Genomic DNA, 20,501 nt, shown 5'->3' with positions numbered 1-20,501 from the left:
TTTGTTTTATTCAGCTCCAACATAATTATTTTGCCAGATTAAACACACACACACACACACACACCACTAAAATGAGCTTCAGCAGTACTTTCATTTAACATTTTTCAGTCTTAGTACAAGACCTGTCACCTGTATGGCTATAATATTCAAATGCATGCACAGACGTGTTTGCAGAAATATAACAGGTATATCTTCCTAAAAAAAGACCTGTTTTCTTTGGATTTGGTGAGCTGTTGTAAACATGAAGAGATCATAGTGCATTGACTGTTTATTTGCTGCAAATGTGAACACTAAACCAGAATGGTGATAGTTATGTTTAAATACGAGAAAATGTTTGCTCTGGACATTAGCGTACACTGAAATTAGAGGATCTCACCACCCTCTCTCTTTCGCAGTGCAGAAACAATCTTCCACTCAGTCACCCTGCAGCAGCCCACAAGTCACAGCTGTGAAACCAGGATAGAGCAAAAGCCTTGTCTGCAAGCCTTGGGAGTCGCTGCGATCACGACAAGCTTGGAACACCATCAGTAATGATTGCAACACCACACATATGTGAAACATGTTCCATATCTTTCTACCCTTTTGTAGATAGATAGATAGATAGATAGATAGATAGATAGATAGAAAGATAGATAGATAGATGGATGGATGGATGGATGGATGGACGGATGGACGGTAGGATGGATGGTAACTGGTTTCTACATCCCATGATAGATAGATAGATAGATAGATAGATAGATAGATAGATAGATAGATAGATAGATAGATAGATAGATAGATAGATAGATAGATAGATAGATTTATAGATAGATGGATGGATGGATGGTAACTGGTTTCATACATCCCTTGATAGATAGATAGATAGATAGATAGATAGATAGATAGATAGATAGATAGATAGATAGATAGATAGATAGATAGATAGATAGATAGATAGATAGATAGATAGATAGATTTATAGATAGATGGATGGATGGATGATTGGACATCTGGATGGTAACTGGTTTCTTCATCCGATGGTAGATCATCTTCCCCTTTGTAGATAGATAGATAGATAGATAGATGGATAGATAGATAGATAGATCATTAGTTTAACTAACTGAAACGCATTTAAGCACTTTCAAACTTAACATTCTATCAAAATGACATCAGCACAATGCACTGATGAAGACAAATGCGCCATCACACGGCATTAATGACAGGCGATAAGAACAGAAGTGGAGTCAACCCGCAATAACTAAACCAGTGACGGAACCCGCATTGCATCACAGAATCAATTCCTGGCCAGTGCACGCGCCCCAGGCTCTGCCGGCTTAATTACTCCTTTACCTATCAGCGCGTGCAGTGCACACTAATCCGAAGCTTTAGGTGATGCATTAACACCGACAAGTATGTTTTAATGGAAGCGCTTGGCTTTTTTGAAGTTTAGCTTCCAGTCTGAGGCGAATTCAAAGGAGAGCGAGAGGCATCAGCAACAGGGCACTGCCAATTCACCGGCGAGGACAATTACACAGAAAGTATATCGATCATCTAGACGAACAATTGGGACCGAACAGCACCGACGTCATTAATCGATACTGATTTCGTTGCTTTAATTGTGTGGGAATTTCTTACATTTTTGCGTCATTAAATGGAGCGGCGTAGGTGACGTTTGGACTGTTGCGTTCAAGAGGAGCTCTTACCAAGACTAAAAGCTGGCGCGGAAAAATGTAAGTAGCCGCCAAAGACGAAATAGCAACCTGTTAAGGTGTTCAATATTGCTGCCGAAAAACTGCGCTCTTAAAGCGCGTCAGAAGTCACTCAACTGCCATCAGAACAACCCGTTCGCCTTTTTGAAGCTTTTGCGTGGTATTCTTATTCCGAAGGGCATTTAATCGACTTGGTTATCTTGTGGACCTCAAGGGCACAGTGTTATTCGTGCAGGGAGTTGAACACCTGCCTGATTCTCTCATCTAGATCCTCTAATGAGGACAAATAGGCAAAATTTTGTCAGACCGACTCTATGTAAGATGATGTTCTATTGCTCTCAAGACACCCTGTGGATTCAGTCGTTTATATCCGATGTCCCTTCAAGGGTCCTTTCTTAGAGTTGGAGTAACCTGAAGCGCAAGAGAAAAAAAAATAATTTATATTTGCATCTACATAATTTAAAAAAGAAATCGATATCTCCACCTCTGCATTCACTTAGGGGTCAAATTCTGTTGAAATTGGAAATTGAAGAGTTCACTTCACATTCAGGAGAGGGAAAAATCTCAGAACTTGGAGAGAAACTTTATCTCCCAACCTGATTGATTTGGTATCTTGTAGAGTTGATAAATAGCTATCAATTCAAGTTTGATTTAAAAAAATTATGCACTCACTAAATTTATGGTAAAAATTTCTGTATTACAAGCATCACAGGATGGCATTTTGGTGACCAAACTCACTGTTTCTAAATGTATACTGTATGCCATTCAGCTATATGTGTTATAATAACCTATCTGATGTTTAATCAGTTTGTTGTAATGTGCTGATGAGATACAAATGGTACACTGGAAGGCCACATGATTACTTAAAGTTCAACAACAATGGCCTCTCCAGCAACAGTGACTAATAATAACAGACCACAGTGTTGCCCAAACAAACACAAAGCTCCATCAGGGGAACTCACATGACACTAATGTAACTCAGTAAACATTAAAAAAAAAAATTTTTTTAGTATTCTACAGTGAAATTATATATTATGAATTACTTTTATTTAATTCATTTGATTGTATATGCAAATAACTTGTTCATTAGTTAACTGTGTAGTTTAAAAAAAAATGTTTTTTATAGCATCTGCTCATTATTTGTCTGTTCAAATCACAAAATATAGTGTATTTCCAACCTGAATGTATTTACACTCTTAGAATTTTGGATGAGCTAAAACCATTTTGGCAGAGCAGAAAAGAGCCACATGCTATTGAGTTTTATGCACACTGGGACTTATTCCCTGTCTGGGATGGCAATACTTGTATGTAATCTAATATCGACCCAGACCCATATTTAAATAGTCAATGAACAAGATGTTCTTTTGTATGAAAGCATAGCAAAATTCATTTTGAAATGTAATATGCAAAATGACAATCCAATAAATAAAATGGCAATGTATTTCTGTATTTAAATTCACATTTTCACATACATATGTGCAACATTTAGTGCAAAATTAAAATTGAATTATATAATTTACATTTGCCATTTCCTAAACTAGTTTTAAAGCCAATTAAAATCATATTTGAATGCTTTATAAATTGCAAAATGAAAATGTAATTGTATTACTCAAGTTGATAAGATATGTTTATCATGACCAAGCAAAAACTGTAGCAAAATTATAATTGAAATGTCATTTTAATGATGGGATTGCATTCTCATCGTGATACTGCATGATAATTGTAGCAAAATGCATTGTGAATTTTTTAAAATGCATTCTGAGCCAAAGTTGTAGCAAAATGGTGATGTCTTTTAATTTTCTTAAATGCATTGACACCTACACTTAAAAAATCTGAATTGCATTTTTATTAAATACCCAGCGATAATGTAGGGTGACCAAAGACCATAAGTCCTCATTTTCCCAGACATGTCCTCTTTTTGGACCTACAAAAATGTGTCTGGCTGGGATTTCTTAATTGCCCAAAATGTGCGGGATTTGGCTGTGTTCTTAATTCCGCTCCCACTGAATCTCTGACCATTGTCGCCTGCTCTCACAACGTGTTTCGCTCCGGCGATATTCTTGTCCACTCCTTCAATCATTCTAATATTGTGTATAATTGTGGCACGTCAGGGAGCCACTCTCAGGATGCGTTGTATTTAAATATATTGGAATGAGCATTTACCCTGTTTACTTTCACTTTCGATTTCTCAATCACACACACTCTGTGTAAAGGGAGCATATCTTACAATATCAGATTTTTTTTCAATGAGCTCAGGATCTGTTGAGCAGCAAATTCTCAGCCAGCGTCTCGTCAGTCATCTCTCCTTATTCTTGACCTGTGATCAGTCAAATCTGACTCCAGCAGCTCTTGTTGGATGCAGGGTTGCCAAGTCTGCGTTTTTCAGAATTGTTTTCCTTTCAGACTGTTACCATGGGTTGATTTTCCCAAGTGAGTTAAAGGTTTGACATATTGCATAAATTACATTGACTGGACTGCATGTATTTAAACATTTTGCATTCTACCTATGATAAAACTTTCATGGACTTCTAGATGAACTGTTCCCTCCTGGTTCTAATCTACAGTACTTCTAATTTTATCTCCTTGTTTTTTTTATTATTATTATTAAAAAACTTGACTCTCTAACATTTGCACTCTTTTTTTTATTTCTATTCTAACTACTTGTTTTATTTATAAAAAACGAAGAGACTCTAACACTAGAATTTTTATTTCTTCTTATTTTCTTTTCATTTATTATAAATAATGACCTTCTAACACTAGCATTACGTATTCTTTTTCTGTTCTGTTGACTTGTTTTATTTTTATTTAAAAATTACCCTCTAACACTAGCATTCCCCATTCTTTTATTATTATTATTAACTTGTTTTCTTTTTATTTATTTAAAAAACTAAATAAGCAAACAAAAAATCTTGCTATGTACAGTCGTGGCCAAAAGTTTGGAGAACTACATAAATATTAGTTTTCAAAAAGTTTGCTGCAAAACTGCTTTTAGATCTTTGTTTCAGTTGTTTCTGTGATGTACTGAAATATAATTACAAGCACTTCATACGTTTCATACGTTCAAAGGCTTTTATCGACTATTACATGACATTTATGCCAAGAGTCAGTATTTGCAGTGTTGGCCCTCCTTTCTTTTTTTCAGGACCTCTCCAATTCGACTGGGCATGCTCTCAATCAACTTCTGGGCCAAATCCTGACTGATAGCAACCCATTCTTTCATAATCACTTCTTGGAGTTTGTCAGAATTAGTGGGTTTTTGTTTGTCCACCCGCCTCTTGAGGATTGACCACAAGTTCTCAACGGGATTAAGATCTGGGGAGTTTCCAGGCCATGGACCCAAAGTTTCAGCATTCTGGTCCCTGAGCCACTTAGTTATCACTTTTGCCTTATGGCACGGTGCTCCATCATGCTGGAAAATGCATTGTTCTTCACCAAACTGTTGTTGGATTGTTGGAAGAAGTTGCTGTTGGAGGGAGTTTTGGTACCATTCTTTATTCATGGCTGTGTTTTTGGGCAGAATTGTGAGTGAGCCCACATGAATGGTGTCAGGATGCTTTACTGTTGGCATGACACAGGACTGATGGTAGCGCTCACCTATTCTTCTCCGGACAAGCCTTTTTCCAGATGCCCCAAACATTCGAATCCTCTTTAGGAGACGATCCTGGCGCTTGCTGGACTTTCCTGGACGCCCTGAAGCCTTCTTTAAAAGAATTGAACCTCTTTCCTTGAAGTTCTTGATGATCCTATAAATTGTTGATTTAAGTGCAATCTTAGTAGCCACAATATCCTTGCCTGTGAAGCCATTTTTATGCAATGCAATGATGGCTGCACGCGTTTCTTTGCAGGTCACCATGGTTAGCAATGGAAGAACAATGATTTGAAGCATCACCCTCCTTTTAACATGTCAAGTCTGCCATTCTAACCCAATCAGCCTGACATAATGATCTCCAGCCTTGTGCTCGTCAACATTCTCACCTGAGTTAACGAGTAACCAGTAATCAGACGATTACTGAAATGATCTCAGCAGGTCCTTTAATGACAGCAATGAAATGCAGTGGAAAGGTTTTTTCGGATTAAGTTAATTTTCATGGCAAAGAAGGACTATGCAATTCATCTGATCACTCTTCATAACATTCTGGAGTATATGCAAATTGCTATTATAAAAACTTAAGCAGCAACTTTTCCAATTTCCAATATTTATGTAATTCTCAAAACTTTTGGCCATGACTGTATACTGTTAGATGAAGCCCCGCCCCATATCTTCTTTTTGAAAAACTAAAATATGGTCACTCTAATGTAAAGTCAATGTGGATTTGAAAATGCATTCCGAGCTGATCAAGCCCCAACCTGTCAATCATTACATCAAGGCAGGGCTTGGCAACAAGATGCACAATAGGTTGAAATTCACAATTAACCAAATGCTTTTTACCTGCCAAAACATCTCTTACTGTTTACACTCTGATTGATGAAATTGATGATAAGCAAATTCTACACTTTTACCTATTTGTCACCATAGCCTATTTTTCTCCTATAATGGATCACGTCTCTCCGAGCACCTATTCTAACAATTCTAACGTTACACTTATTTACCACCTTACATTATATAATGTTCCTCTCTATTAATCCGTAATGTAGTGTGTGTTCCATGGCACCTAAATGTCATGCACCTGTCTCAAGAGCAGCCACCGGACACCGCGATGGATGCCCATGATGTTTAATAATAATATTAATAAATCACATTTATCTGTCTTTGGCTGTGGCATGTTCTATGACAGCTGCGTCTAGATTGGACTGGTGAACTGTCATCTGGGGCAGGCATGAGTAGCATTTTCTGTATGGTTATAGGCATGAACCAGTGTAAACAGACTGAGAGATCTTAAAGGGATATTCCACCCCAAAATGAAAATTTTGTCATTAATTATTTACCCCCATTGTCATTCCAAAACCGTAAAAGCTTGTTTGTCTTCGGAACATAATTTAAGATATTTTGGATGAAAACAGGAAGGCTTGTGACTGTCCCGTAGAATGCCAACTAAAATCCACTGTCAAGGTCCAGAAAAGTATGAAAAGCATCGTCAGAATAGTCCATCTGCCATTAGTGGTTCAACCATAACATTATGAAGTGACGACAATACTTTTTGTATGCGAATAAAACAAGAATAATGACTTTATTCAACAATTCAACAAACAGTGTAAATATACATAGAAAACGTATCCTTGTGGTCCAGATGAAATACAAAAAGTATTGTCGTCACTTCATAACATTACGGTTGAACAACTTATGGCATATGGACTATTCTGACAATGTCTTTCAGACTTTTCTGGATGGTGTAGCCACGGTAAAGTGGCAAGTAAATTGGCCTAAGTGTAGAATTGCACTGTCTGTTTGCTTATGTGCATCAATTGGAGTGTAAACAGTGAGAAATGTTGAGGGAGGTGAAAAGCATTTGGTTAACAGTGAATATTGACCAATTGTGCATCTTGTTGCAGAGCCCTGTCTTAATGTAATGATTGACAGGTTGGGGGTGTGAGCAGCTAAGAATGAATTTTTAAATCCTTTGACTAGTCTACTAATCACAGGGTGTTTAATGAAAATGCAATTCAGACCTCTTAAGTGTAAGTGTCAATGCATTTAAGAAACATAAAAGACATTTAAATTACCATTTTGCTACACCTTTGGCTCAGAATGCATTTTGAAATTCACACTGCATTATGCAACAATTATCATGCGGTATCACGATGAAAATGCAAACCCAAGTGTACTACCAGTAAGTCTAAATGCATTTTGGAAAAATGGCATTTAATTGATTTTTCTACAGTTTTTGGACAATTTTAAACATCTAATCAATTTGGGTAATACATTTTCATTTTCATTTTGCAACTTATAAAGTGTTAAAATTTACATATTAAAACTAGTCTAGGAAATGGCAAAGATAAATTTTATAATTGAATTTTCATTTTACACTATACGTTGCACATGTGTATGGGAAAATGTAAATTTAAATACATAAATAAGTAAATTTTGCCTTGCCTTGCCTTACCCATGTGCTTCCATGCTTTTGAGCTCTTTTGGGCTTCCACAATTCATTAAAAGAATATTCAGAAAGTTTTGTGGAAGATATGCATCAAATTGGGTCAGTGTGTTAGTGCTGTTGGAACACCCAATTCAAAGAAATGCAAATGCGTAGGGATGCTCACCTGTCCATACCACGTGACGTAGCCTTTGTGTACAAACATAGGTTAAGTTAAGAGGGTTTGCACAGTGCAGTCTGATGTATGAAGCCACAAATACATAAGGTCTGTTTATTTACAAATACATAAGGTCTGTTTATTTACTACTAATCACTAGAAGTAGTGATTTAAACAACATTGGACTACATTGAGTTTTAATGGTATGGACAAAAAACTTTTTGTTTCTCTTCTGTTTTGTTTCAAAATATCTGCAGAACAACATTACAGTGAATAAATAATGACAGAACTGTTACTTTTTGGGAGGACTATACCTTTAAGGAACAGTGTCTGTGAAAACCTGTTAACCAGTGACATTAGCAATAGCAATATTACCAGATTTGACTTTGCAATGATCTGTTTGATGACAGCTGCAAACACAAAAACATGTAGTTTCTATCAGTATTTATGAGGACAGCGATTTTGAGCTCTGTATGCATGAGCATGCATGGAGGAGAGAGAGAGCTCATACACATACACAAAAACACTGCAGTGTTGCAAGAAAACTGTCAGAATTCAAAGTGATACATTCATATTTCATCCCAGCCTGTGCCCGTGCTGTTCCCTGAGCTGGCAGTAGACCTGTTACTGAGCACAAAAGTAGCCTACCAGTCTCTGCCTCTGGAGGGAAAGCTGTTTAACAACCTATTGGTTTCTTTCTCTCTCTCCAAGGAATTCTGTCTTTCATCGCATGAAGCCTTTGAGCTGTTGGTGCTTGTGGGCCTATCCTATGCATTTCAAGTTTGCATCTATATTTAGTATTTACTGTAATATTAATGAGCGGTGTTATGAACTGCCCGTTGGCTCTCCACAGGCTTTCATAGTGAAGATGTTCTTTGTCATTCCATATCAGTTAATTTTGAAGGGTAACAGGTGCATCCCAATTTCAATAGAAAATAATTCAGCACTTTGAGTATACATTTAAGGGTTTTTCTCATTGTGAATAACAAATCTTTGCATGATAAACTGAAAACATATCTGTTCTTGCCTCGGGTCATTAAAACTTAGTCATAACACAGCCTGGCATGCGTAATCTACGCGTTACGTGCTTGAGTTCACGGTAGTGCAAAATAGCGATTACTCACACAGCGGTAGAAAATATATCCATTGATTTTTGACAATCGAGTCAACAGGTATGAAGTGTAGTAACCCCTGTCTTCCCACACAAAGTGGGTTTCCAGCGCGTTATGGCATATGTTGCCGTGCGCGCGCGGGAAGAGGGAAGAGTTCATTCGACAGCTGCATAGGCTGCTGCTGGGCTGTATTTTGCGGACAAGGACCTGTTACTCCGTTCATGCTGCTTGTTGAATTGCGTCACGGTGATGCAGAGGTGATCTTGAGGCTTTTGGGAATACAGTATAGCGTTTAAATATTTAATTCCCGCTGTATACACGGTTATGGCGCGAGACCGAGCCCCTCAGCGCGTGCTTCAGTACCAGCAAACTCTGGTGAGTATAATGCTGGTGAACGTCATTCTTTTTTTTATTTTTTATTTTTTATAAATTATCGTTAACCAGCCGTTTTATGCGTAAAAGTGTGAATGACTGAGTGTAAAGTTCTGGGTTTATTTTAATTATGAACGAAATCACCCTTTAAATTATGGAAGCATATGGGTAGCAATATTCAATTTGGGATGTAATATGCAAAATGACAATGCAATATGTAAAATGACAATGCATTTCTGTATTTACATTTACATTTTCCAATACATTTGTGCAACGTTTGGTGCAAAATGAATATGAAATGAAATTTTCATTTGCCATTTCATACACCAATTTTAATATGTAAAATGAATACTAATTGTAACGCTTTATAAGTTGCAAAATCAAAATGAAAATGTATTACAGAAATGATTAGATATGTATAACATGTTCAAGCAAAAACTGTGGCAAAATGATCATTTAAATGTTATTTTTCTTAAATGCATTAACACTCACAGTCAAGACACTTACGATTGCATTTTCATTCAATGTCCCGCAAGGAATGTAGCAAAATTCAATGTGCACCTTGAAAATGCATTCCGAGCCGATCACGTGTCCACCCCTCCCACCATGTCAATCACTGCGTGAACAAGGCGGGGCTTGCAGAAGTTCAAGAGACTTAAATCTCAAGAGGAGGATTCAAGTGAGAGAACATGGACAAGACAGTTGGTCCGTGTATGTTTTGATCATTTCGGTTTATGGCTTCAATATTTCATTCGCACTTGTGGGCGGAGCTGAAATGCTGCTTTCATCTGATTGGTCGAATCGCTCCACCTTCAGCACGTCTTTTCATTCTTTCAGGCAGAATAAGAGTCAGTATGAGTGAAGCACTGTAATGTCTGAAACGTACTCGGTTACTAAACGTAACCTCGGTTCTCTCTAGAAGAGCGAACGAGTACTGCGTCTTAGCTAAGACGCTACGGGAAAAGTCTCTTTTCACGAAATACTGAAGCAAAAAATTATCCTTAATTTTGTATTTTTGTAAAGCGCATTTGCAGCAGTACACAGCCATAGGCGAGACGGCTCGTTCGCTCATTGGCTTGTTCTGCGGCAACTGCACAGCCTATCGAGCGCGGGCTGATGCAACATCAGACCAATAAGGGCGCTTCGCGCCCTTCTTGCCACTTCCCGCCGAAACGGGTGTGGCCCAACCTATAAAAGGAGCTCGAAAAGGCTGACTCACCTGATTTATCTCATCGCCGAAGCGAACCAGAGTGAATCGTGCGCACGGCAGAGAACGCAGTACTCGTTCGCTCTTCTAGAGAGAACCGAGGTTACGTTTAGTAACCGAGTACGTTCTCTTACGAGAGCTCTCTCGTACTGCGTCTTAGCTAAGACGCTACGGGAACCCAATGTAAAACGCCGTGCGCGCAGGGATAACACAACAATAAAGCTGAAGCAACGCCCAGGATTTACAGTGCACAGTCACCTGAGGGACTCACAGAGAGTCCAGGACAGAAAAGGGAAAAAGCCCTCCGTCCCATATCTAGCAGCATCCGTAGATGCGGCAATATGACGTCACACAGCCGAGGCAAGGCCTGACCAATGTGGCAATGCGGGTCTTACGCAATACTGCCCATATAACAGTCGGCAGCGCATAGCGCTCGTGAACTCAGAATTCCCCTCAGGGCCCTGATTCGCCTATACCGACAGCAGCCTTGCTTGCAAGGCGGGAACCTCCAGGTTATAGAACCTGATAAATGTAGACGGCGAGGCCCAACCTGCCGCCATACATATATCCTGCAAGGAGATCCCAGTAGACCACGCCCACGACGAGGCGATGCCTCTTGTGGAGTGTGCTCTGACGCCCAACGGGCACTGAAGGCCCCTGGAAGCGTAAGCTAACGCTATGGCGTCAACTATCCATCTGGATAGAGTCTGTCTCGAAACAGCCATTCCCTTGGAACGCCCACCGAACGAGACAAATAGCTGCTCCGTCTGCCGAAAGGCAGCAGAGCGAGACACATAAGCTCTTAAAACCCTTACAGGGCAAAGAAGACTCGAGTCTCCATCCTCCCCTGACACCGGCAGGGCAGACAGGGCAATAACCTGAGCCCGAAACGGTGTGTTGAGGGATTTCGGCACATAACCGTGCCTAGGTTCGAGTATGACTCTTGAGTCATTGGGCCCAAACTCCAAGCACGACTGGCTCACCGAGAGCGCGTGCAAATCACCCACACGCTTCACAGAAGCGAGAGCCAACAAGAATACTGTCTTGAACGACAGATGCTGAAGGCTAATCGATTGGATAGGCTTGAAAGGGGGACCTTTCAAGGCCTCCAAAACCGCCGAGAGGTCCCACATAGGGACTGACGGAGGTCTGGGAGGATTCAGCCTCCTAGCTCCTCTGAGGAACCGGATGACTAAATCATTCCTTCCTATTGACAGACCGGACGCCGTTTCAGAAAACGCCGCGATGGCAGCCACATAAACTTTGAGCGTGGATGGGGCTCTGCCCTTATCCAACAGCTCCTGAAGGAAGGAGAGGACCTCCGTTACCTCACAACTAAGGGGTGAATAACCTCGAGCTGTGCACCAGCTGGAGAACACCGACCACTTCGAGGCATACAGACGTCGTGTCGACGGAGCTCTAGCCTGAGTGATGGTATTTAGCACTCCCACTGCGAGATCAGCGGGTAACCATTGAGTGCCCATACATAGAGGGACCACAACTCCGGTTGAGGGTGCCAAATCGAGCCCCTGGCCTGCGAGAGGAGGTCTCTCCTCAACGGTACGGGCCCGGGGCGACATCTGCTAACTGCATCAAATCTGGGAACCATGGTTGGTTCTTCCAAAGAGGTGCTACAAGCAGTATTGAACATCTCGTTTCTCTCACCCGTTCTATCACCTGCGGAAGGAGGGAGACGGGAGGGAACGCATAAAGCGGGCAGCACGGCCATCTCCGTGACAGCGCGCTTTCGTTCTTGGAAAAGAACGCGGGGCAGTGAGCGTTTTCGTGGGACGCAAAGAGGTCCACCTCCGCCATGCCAAATCTCTCCCACAACAGCCGGACTGTTTGCGGGTGTAGAGACCATTCGCCCGTAGGAACATTGCCTCTGGACAGCCTGTCTGGACCCAGATTCTGCAGTCCAGGCACATGCACTGCTCTCAGCGAGCGCACGTTGCGCTGAGCCCAAATCAGGAGGCGTTCCGTCAGCCTGCACAGGTTTCGGGACCCGAGACCGACCTGGCGATTTATGTAGGACACCACGGACATGTTGTCCGAACGGACTATGACGTGGTGATCCTTGATATGGGGACAAAAGCGCGTCAGCGCGTTCTCCACTGCCAGCATTTCCAGGCAGTTGATATGATGGAGCTTTTCCCGTTCTGACCATAGGCCAAAGGACGGTCTGGCTTCTGACTGGGGTTCAGCGAACTCTTCACCCAATTGACACTGAGGCCGAACTTCTCGAGGTGATCGAGTAAAACGGCTCTGTGGTCCATGAGCTCCGCTCATGATCGGGCCAGAACCAGCCAGTCGTCCAAATAATTCAGCACTCGTGTGCCTCTGAGTCTAAGAGGAGCGAGCGCTGCATCCATGCACCTCGTAAACGTACGAGGAGCTACGGACAAGCCGAATGGCAGGACTGCAAACTGGTATGCCTGGCCCTCGAAGGCGAATCTCAAATATCGCCTGTGGTTTGACGCTATCTGTATTTGAAAATACGCGTCCTTCAGATCTATTGACATGAACCAGTCCCCTCTGCGAATCTGCGCGAGGAGCTTCCTGGTCGTGAGCATTTTGAAACTGCGTTTCATCAATGCCTGTTCAGCTGTCTTAGATCCAGTATGGGCCGGAGACCCCCGTCTCTCTTGGGCACCAGAAAGTATCTGCTGTACAGCCCCCCCTCGCTTTGAGACACAGGCTCTACAGCCCCTTTGCTCAACAGTTTTGATATTTCGGCCCGAAGTATGTGTGCTACTTCTGTTTTGACCGTAGTTTCGACGTGCGCTGAAAAGCACGGTGGGCGTCGAGAAAACTGTAGCGAGTAGCCTCTCTTTATAATGCCTAGCACCCAATCCGAAACCCCTGGAAGCACTGACCATGCATCTGCATGAATGGCTAAGGGCTGGATGCGAAACGCGCTCTGTTGACTGGGCAACGGCGGCGCTCGAGTGTGCTGCGCATCTGAGGCGGGGAGCGCGCTGATCACAGCGGGCAGATTGCTCTTCCTCGACCCCGTTCCGGCGCTTAACCGACTGGAGGGAGGCTGAGCGGGTCCCGTGGGACTCGATATATCTGCGAGTAACCGTGGGCTGCATGTGTGCACTTTTACCACTTTCAACTCGCTGTCTGCCTGTGCAGAATGTACGTGCACGGGCCTCGTTTTTACAGAAGCCCCGCGCCGTATGTGACATAGTGTATGTGGGCACTGGGAAGTGGGCACGTTTACTATGCGGCGCGCTCGACCGATCTGTGTCGATCTTATGTGCGCTAGCCCTGTGTGCAGGGCTGTGCTTACATGTGGAGATGGGCACTGGGTAGTGGGCATCGTCACTGCATTTATAGCACCATCGGCCGTGGCCGGACGAGCATGCACGGGTTTCGTTTTTACAGAAACCACATGACGCGTGTGACATAGTAATTGTGGGCACTGAGGGGTGGGCACGTTTACTATGCAGTGTGCGCGACCGACTTGAGTCGACATTATGGGCGCAGGCCCTGTGTGCAGGGCTGTGCTTACATGTGGAGATGGGCACTGAGGAGTGGGCATCGTCACTACATTTATAGCACCATCGGCCGTGGCCGGACGAACGTGCACGGGTTTCGTTTTTACAGAAACCACATGACGCGTGTGACATAGTGATTGTGGGCACTAAGGAGTGGGCACGTCTACTATGTAGTGCGCGTGATCGACTTGAGTCGCTTTTATAGGCGCGAGCCCTGTGTGAAGGGCTGTGCTTATATGCGGAGATGGGCACTGAGCAGTGGGCATCGTCACTACATTTATAGCACCATCGGCCGTGGCCGGGACACCAGAAATTACACCTTTTTCGGGAAATATCTGGGTAGCCGTGATAACGGTTTTCGTGTGCAGGCAAGCGGGCAACCGTACAGGCTTGCGCATTGCGAAAAATCAGGTGAGTCAGCCTTTTCGAGCTCCTTTAACAGGTTGGGCCACACCCGTTTCGGCGGGAAGTGGCAAGTGCTCCTGTAGCCTACCCCAGAGCGCCCTCTCGCGGCTGTAGACGGTAATGTTTTCTCTTGGTTCTGAATAAATGCGACTTAGTCCAGTGCGACTTATATATGTTTTTTCCCTCGTCATGACGTATTTTTGGACTGATGCAACTTATACCGAAAAATACGGGTAACATTATTATTATTTTTTATTATGAGAGTAATTGACACAGACTAGAACTTTAATGTTTCACCAAATTCAGCTCAGATCTTCAGACTCATCTGACTCGTGTTGCTGTATAACTGGCCAGACTTACCTTCCTCAAAAATCCTATTTAATTTTATTTCATAAATGTAACTATATTTATTTCCACTTCATTGTTATCCAAGGAGACAGAACTATTTGCACTGTTTTTATCAGTGGGACAATACAGTATACAACCTAGAAATAATTTAACGGGGTCTCTTGCAAGTCGCATCAGCACGAATTATGTGCCCAGCTACATCTGATTCAAATATTATGCTAATTAACAGTGAGCGGTGGTTTCAGACATTACAGTGCTTCACTTGCACTGAATCTTATTCTGCCTGAAAGAATGAAAAGACCGAGCTGAAGGTGGAGCGATTCGACCAATCAGATGAAAGCAGCGTTTCAGCTCCGCCCACAAGTGCGAATGAAATATTGAAGTCATAAACCGAAATGATCAAAACGTACACGGGCCAACTGTCTTGTCCATGTTCTCTCACTTGAATGTTCTAATTGAGATTTGAGTCTGTGACCTTCTGCAAGCCCCGCCTTGTTCACGCAATGATTGACATGGTGGGAGGGGTGGACACGTGATCGGCTCGGAATGCATTTTCAAGGTGCACATTGAATTTTGCTACATTCCTTGCGGGACATTGAATGAAAATGCAATCGTAAGTGTCTTGACTGTGAGTGTTAATGCATTTAAGAAAAATAGCATTTAAATGATCATTTTGCCACAGTTTTTGCTTGAACATGTTAGACATATCTAATCATTTCTGTAATACATTTTAATTTTAATTTTGCAACTTATAAAGCGTTAAAATTAGTTTTCATTTTACATATTAAAACTGGTGTATGAAATGGCAAATGAAAATTATGTAATTTAATTTTCATTTTCATTTTGCACCAAATGTTGCACAAAAAATATTGGAAAATGTAAATGTAAATACAGAAATGCATTGTCATTTTGCATATTACATCCCAAATTGAATATTACTACCCATATGCTTCCATATTGAATTGCTTAATTCAACGGTAAAACGTAAGTTATAGCAAGAATTGTTGGCCTGGTATGAAAAATCCGGTTGATATTTCATTTATTGTGTGTTGCTTGTCATTTGTAACAAACTTCTATGCGTTTACAGCTAATTAAGTCATTTGTTTGTTGATATAGGAGGTAATTCAAGTCTGCAGAGTCCACAATAACATTTGAGGCATAACTAATAGCATCATTTGCATCATGAGTTCATCCACATTTCAAGTTTAAGGGCATCATCAAAGTCCCCCCTTCATCCCTGTTTCATCCCCTCTAGTGACCCTCCTACTTCTGCTTCTGCACTTGTGGACTAAATGTAGATCCACTCTGAATATTAATGGACTCATGCACCAGCCCCCCCCCCCCCTTCCCCTTTCTGTCACATGATGATTGACAGCTGTACCCTGGAGCATTTGACAGGGATATCTCTATATTCAGGCAGATATGAAGAGAAGGAGAACTGGAGAAGGACATTCAAACAGTCGGTTTGGGGTACAGTCTCTTCATTCTGCGCCAAAGCTCCCTGCTTCTCCACTCCCACTAACATCCATCTATCTGAGCAAGTTTGTATGCACTGTTATGACAAATGTGTTTGCATAATGAAGGTAGGCGTGAAGTGGCCGCACTCAGATCCATGTGTTGCGTTCATATCTTGTCTTTTTGAGTTCAGGCTATTTTTGTGCAGCCTTTCTCCCTGCAGGGCCAGACGATGTGTTCCTCAGCATCTATGTGTGTGATGAATGAAACTGGGAATTTTTTTCCCAGCCCTGCTTTCCTTATTGGCAAGAGGATCAATACAGCACTATACAAAATGGTGGCTGGAGACTCATGATTTCATTCCTTCTCTCAACACCTTTTCCTTTGACCAGGGGTTATGCTCGTTCTGATTGGTGTCTTTATCATTTACTGTCCTCACAACGTGCTTCTCTGCACTGCCAGGCACGAGTCTGTCTGGACAAATTTGTCCAAGGGAGGATTAGTCTGTGATGTGTGTTTTTTCCATGCCATGTTTGTTTTTCTTTCAGTATGTGCACAAGCTCACTCTCTGCATTTTGTTGTCTATTAATTGAATTTCTCCTGGGACATCGCAGTGATTATGCTTTTGTGACTCACATTTTCTGAGTCTTAATGCTCAAATATGACACTCAATACTGTCAGTTTTAAGAAATCTGGCCTTGATCAGTGATTCGTGTTTGCAGTGAAACTCATGTGATTGTACTGGCGATATTATCGTCTCTAAAGACCTTTTCAAATGGTCTTGCAGTTAAGGGCATCACAAGTGCAGTGAGTCTGCTCTTCAGTGGCCTTTTGTATCTTGCAGCTCACAATTGCACATACCCGCACTATTAGCAATTTCCCCCCCGCTCCTTTCAAAGAATCTGTTTCTCTCAAGCCTCTCATCTGCACTTGCTGGCAGTACCTTTGGAAGATTTTTCTGAATTGTTTGGAAGAAGGGATAGAACCATGAAACTTAAGTTTATGCTTCTTCGAGAGCCATGTCAGATATGTTTCGATGAAGCTTTTGGCAAAAATAGCATGCCTGAGGACACTTTCCTCCTAGTGTTAGCTCACAACACCCCTCTGTGTCAATGTGCACCAACTGCATGGACCGGTGGAGAGTCTCTGCTATCACCCTGTCTGATCATTGGCAGCATTCAATCCATCAAAAATCTGTCTGCCATCTCTAGCTGAAATGCTGCAGCCCTTGCAGGGGTTTACATATGAGAGCTGGATAAGAGTTGAGTAGAGATTACAGACAGGTGTCAGTGGCGGAAAGCAGGGGCACTGTATTTCCATGGAAAATCGCATCAGTGGCTGTTTACTTGTCTGAGAGGATGGATAAATTGAAGGTACTGCCGAAAGATGGATTGAGTAAAATAGGGATTGAGTGTGCTGGTGAAATTGGTTGAGTCAGAGAAGACATTAGTCAGGACTACAAGAGCAGTGGCAATTAAAGGAATAGTTCACCCAGAAGTGACAAGTGATGACAAATACATTTTGTCATTATTTACTCACCCTCGTGTCATTCCATATTTCTTTTTTCTTTTGTGAAGTGGTCTGATTTTTATTTCAATGCGAAGAAAGTGGTTGGGGACTGCCAAAGAGATAAATTGGACAAAAAGAACATAAATAAGCTTTACTCTGTCATTGAAAAATTTGGGGTCAGTACATTTTTTTCTTTTCTTTTCTTTTAAATAAATACATTTATCAAAAGGGATAGTGATGGTACAGAACATTACAATTTTAAGTAAATGTTGTTCTTTTGAACTATCCATTCATCAAAAAATCTTTAAAAAATTGATTGCAAAAAACAAATTGATAATACAATTTTTTAGCACTATCAAATATGTATATTATAGAATGATTTCTGAAGGATGTAGTGACACTGAAAGGGATAGTTCACCCAAATAGCAAAATTATGTCATTAATAACTTACCCTCATGTTGTTCCAAACCCGTAAGACCTCCGTTTATCTTTGGAACACAGTTTAAGATATTTTAGATTCAGTCCGAGAGCTCTCAGTCCCTCCATTAAAACTGTGTGTACGGTATACTGTCCATGTCCAGAAAGGTAAGAAAAACATCATCAAAGTAGTCCATGTGACATCAGAGGATCAGTTAGAATTTTTTGAAGCATCGAAAATACATTTTGGTCCAAAAATATCAAAAACTACAACTTTATTCAGCATTGTCTTCTCTTCTGTGTCTGTTGTGAGAGAGTTCAAAACAAAGCAGTTTGTGATATCCGGTTCGCTAACGATTCATTCGATGTAACCGGTTCTTTTTGAACCAGTTCACCAAATCGAACTGAATCGTTTTAAATGGTTCACATCTCCAATACGCATTAATCCATGTCATCATAGTATTTTTGTTTAATTGCCTCCCAGAACTGTTACATGACTGCAATCCCAAACAGCAGGCATCCACTTCCTAAAGTAATGACTCATTCATTTCATTTTTCGTCTTATATGAAAATGATTATATTGAGTGGCTTTTCCATGTTTTCTTAGTAATATACAGTACAGACCAAAAGTTTGGACACACCTTTTCATTCAAAGAGTTTTCTTTATTTTCATGATTATGAAAATTGTAGATTCACACTGAAGGCATCAAAACTATGAATTAACATATGTGGAATTATATACATAACAAAAAAGTGTGAAACAACTGAAAATATGTCATATTCTAGAAATATGAAATAAGAAATAAGAAATATTCTAGTTCTTCAAAGTAGCTACCTTTTGCTTTGATTACTGCTTTGCACACTCTTGGCATTCTCTTGATGAGCTTCAAGAGGTAGTCACCTGAGATGGTCTTCCAACAGTCTTGAAGGGGTCCCCCTGAGATGCTTAGCACTTGTTGGCCCTTTTGCCTTCAGTCTGCGGTCCAGCTCACCCCTAAACCATCTCGATTGGGTTCAGGTCTGGTGACTGTGGAGGCCAGGTCATCTGGCGCAGCACCCCATCACTCTCCTTCTTGGTCAAATAGCCCTTGATGCCTTCAGTGTGAATCTACAATCTACAATACAAAGTCATACCACACATTGGAAAGGCGCCATAAGTGAGTAAATTATGCTTTTAATTTTTTTATGAACTGTCCCTTTAAACCCCCCTTTAGCAGCGAAGATATATGACTCTTGGTTTTGACCTTTCAGTGTGTGTTTCAGCATTGAGGATATACAAGAACAGATGTTTTAGACAGCTTTCCAATGTCCTCCATCAAGGGGAGTAGGATTTTTGGCCACTGATAAGATCAAAGTCTGTAGATGTGCAGAGGATACAAGTCCTACGGTGTGACATCAGCCTCCCCACACATCTCCAGCATGGTGCATGGAGTCAAAGACATGTGATTACACTTTTAGCACCGATAGGGGATCTTTATGGTGCATTCACTAAAGCAGGAAGATGCTAATGACCTCACTTTACCCACAAAACATGGGCGAGAGAGGTTGTTGTGGGAAGTCTCTAACAGCCAGTGGTACTGTCTGCGGTTTGGTCATGCATGCACGTAAATTGATCAGCAGTGTTCATATGCTCTTGGATAAATGATATGCCAAATAGATATGCTATTCATCACTCACCAAGTTGATTTGACTTCCCCATTTATGATTTTTTTTCTCAAATGAAGCAATGAATAATCTTAAGCAGGCAAGGCAACAGCTCTAATGACAGCCATATCAACCTGATTGCAAAATGGATTAAAGAAGGCAGTTTAATCTCACATCAGCTTTTAGTCCCATGATCTCCGTCCAAGCATCTGAGACACCATTTGGCCCTCAACCAGTATAATTTAATACAACACCTCTGGTAAAGATATAACACAATTCTTTAATATTCTTCATTCTGGCTCAGTGTCAAATCAGTCCACACCAGGTGTGCTGGAATGCGGAGGAGTCATTAGTGTAATGGGATCAATGCCTTGATTCTTTTTTTTTTCTTAGAAGATATGTTTGAGGATACAAGAGGACCTGTGGTTGCTTACAGAGGTTGTTTTCAACCATCTTCTGGCTCTGCTAAATGCTAATCCAATTCAATACACTTTTCTTTACCTTTATATATATTGAAGAAGGTGTGACATGGAGGAGCTAAAACTTGTGCAATATCTTAATAAGCTTCCGTGTAGAGATGTGACATAGGGGCAAGAATTTGCACAAAAAGGCTTGATAAAAAGCTATCAAGAATATGTGCAAAATTAGATTA

At 41.3% G+C, this 20,501-nt stretch overlaps 1 protein-coding gene across 5 annotated transcripts in view; it reads left to right on the top strand.

Moving 5' to 3' along the window:
* The first annotated feature begins 1,233 nt into the window (after nt 1–1,233).
* Nucleotides 1,234–20,501, top strand: part of clcn2a (chloride channel, voltage-sensitive 2a) — an 87,783-nt gene continuing 68,515 nt past the window's right edge. For 3 of the 5 annotated variants that reach the window (XM_059502158.1, XM_059502157.1, XM_059502156.1), the window contains exon 1: nt 9,012–9,364. In XM_059502158.1, coding sequence (XP_059358141.1) covers nt 9,314–9,364 — 51 coding nt within the window. In that variant the 5' untranslated portion in view covers nt 9,012–9,313. Of the gene's footprint in view, nt 1,710–9,011; nt 9,365–20,501 lie in introns of those variants that run through there. The other 2 variants (XM_059502159.1, XM_059502160.1) reach the window with 2 other exon arrangements.

The sequence above is a fragment of the Carassius carassius genome, chromosome 20 (assembly GCF_963082965.1).
Source record: "Carassius carassius chromosome 20, fCarCar2.1, whole genome shotgun sequence".
In the NCBI taxonomy this organism is placed as follows: domain Eukaryota; kingdom Metazoa; phylum Chordata; class Actinopteri; order Cypriniformes; family Cyprinidae; genus Carassius; species Carassius carassius.
Note: the sequence above shows the minus strand (reverse complement) of the source record. Positions and strands in the feature narration are given on the sequence as shown.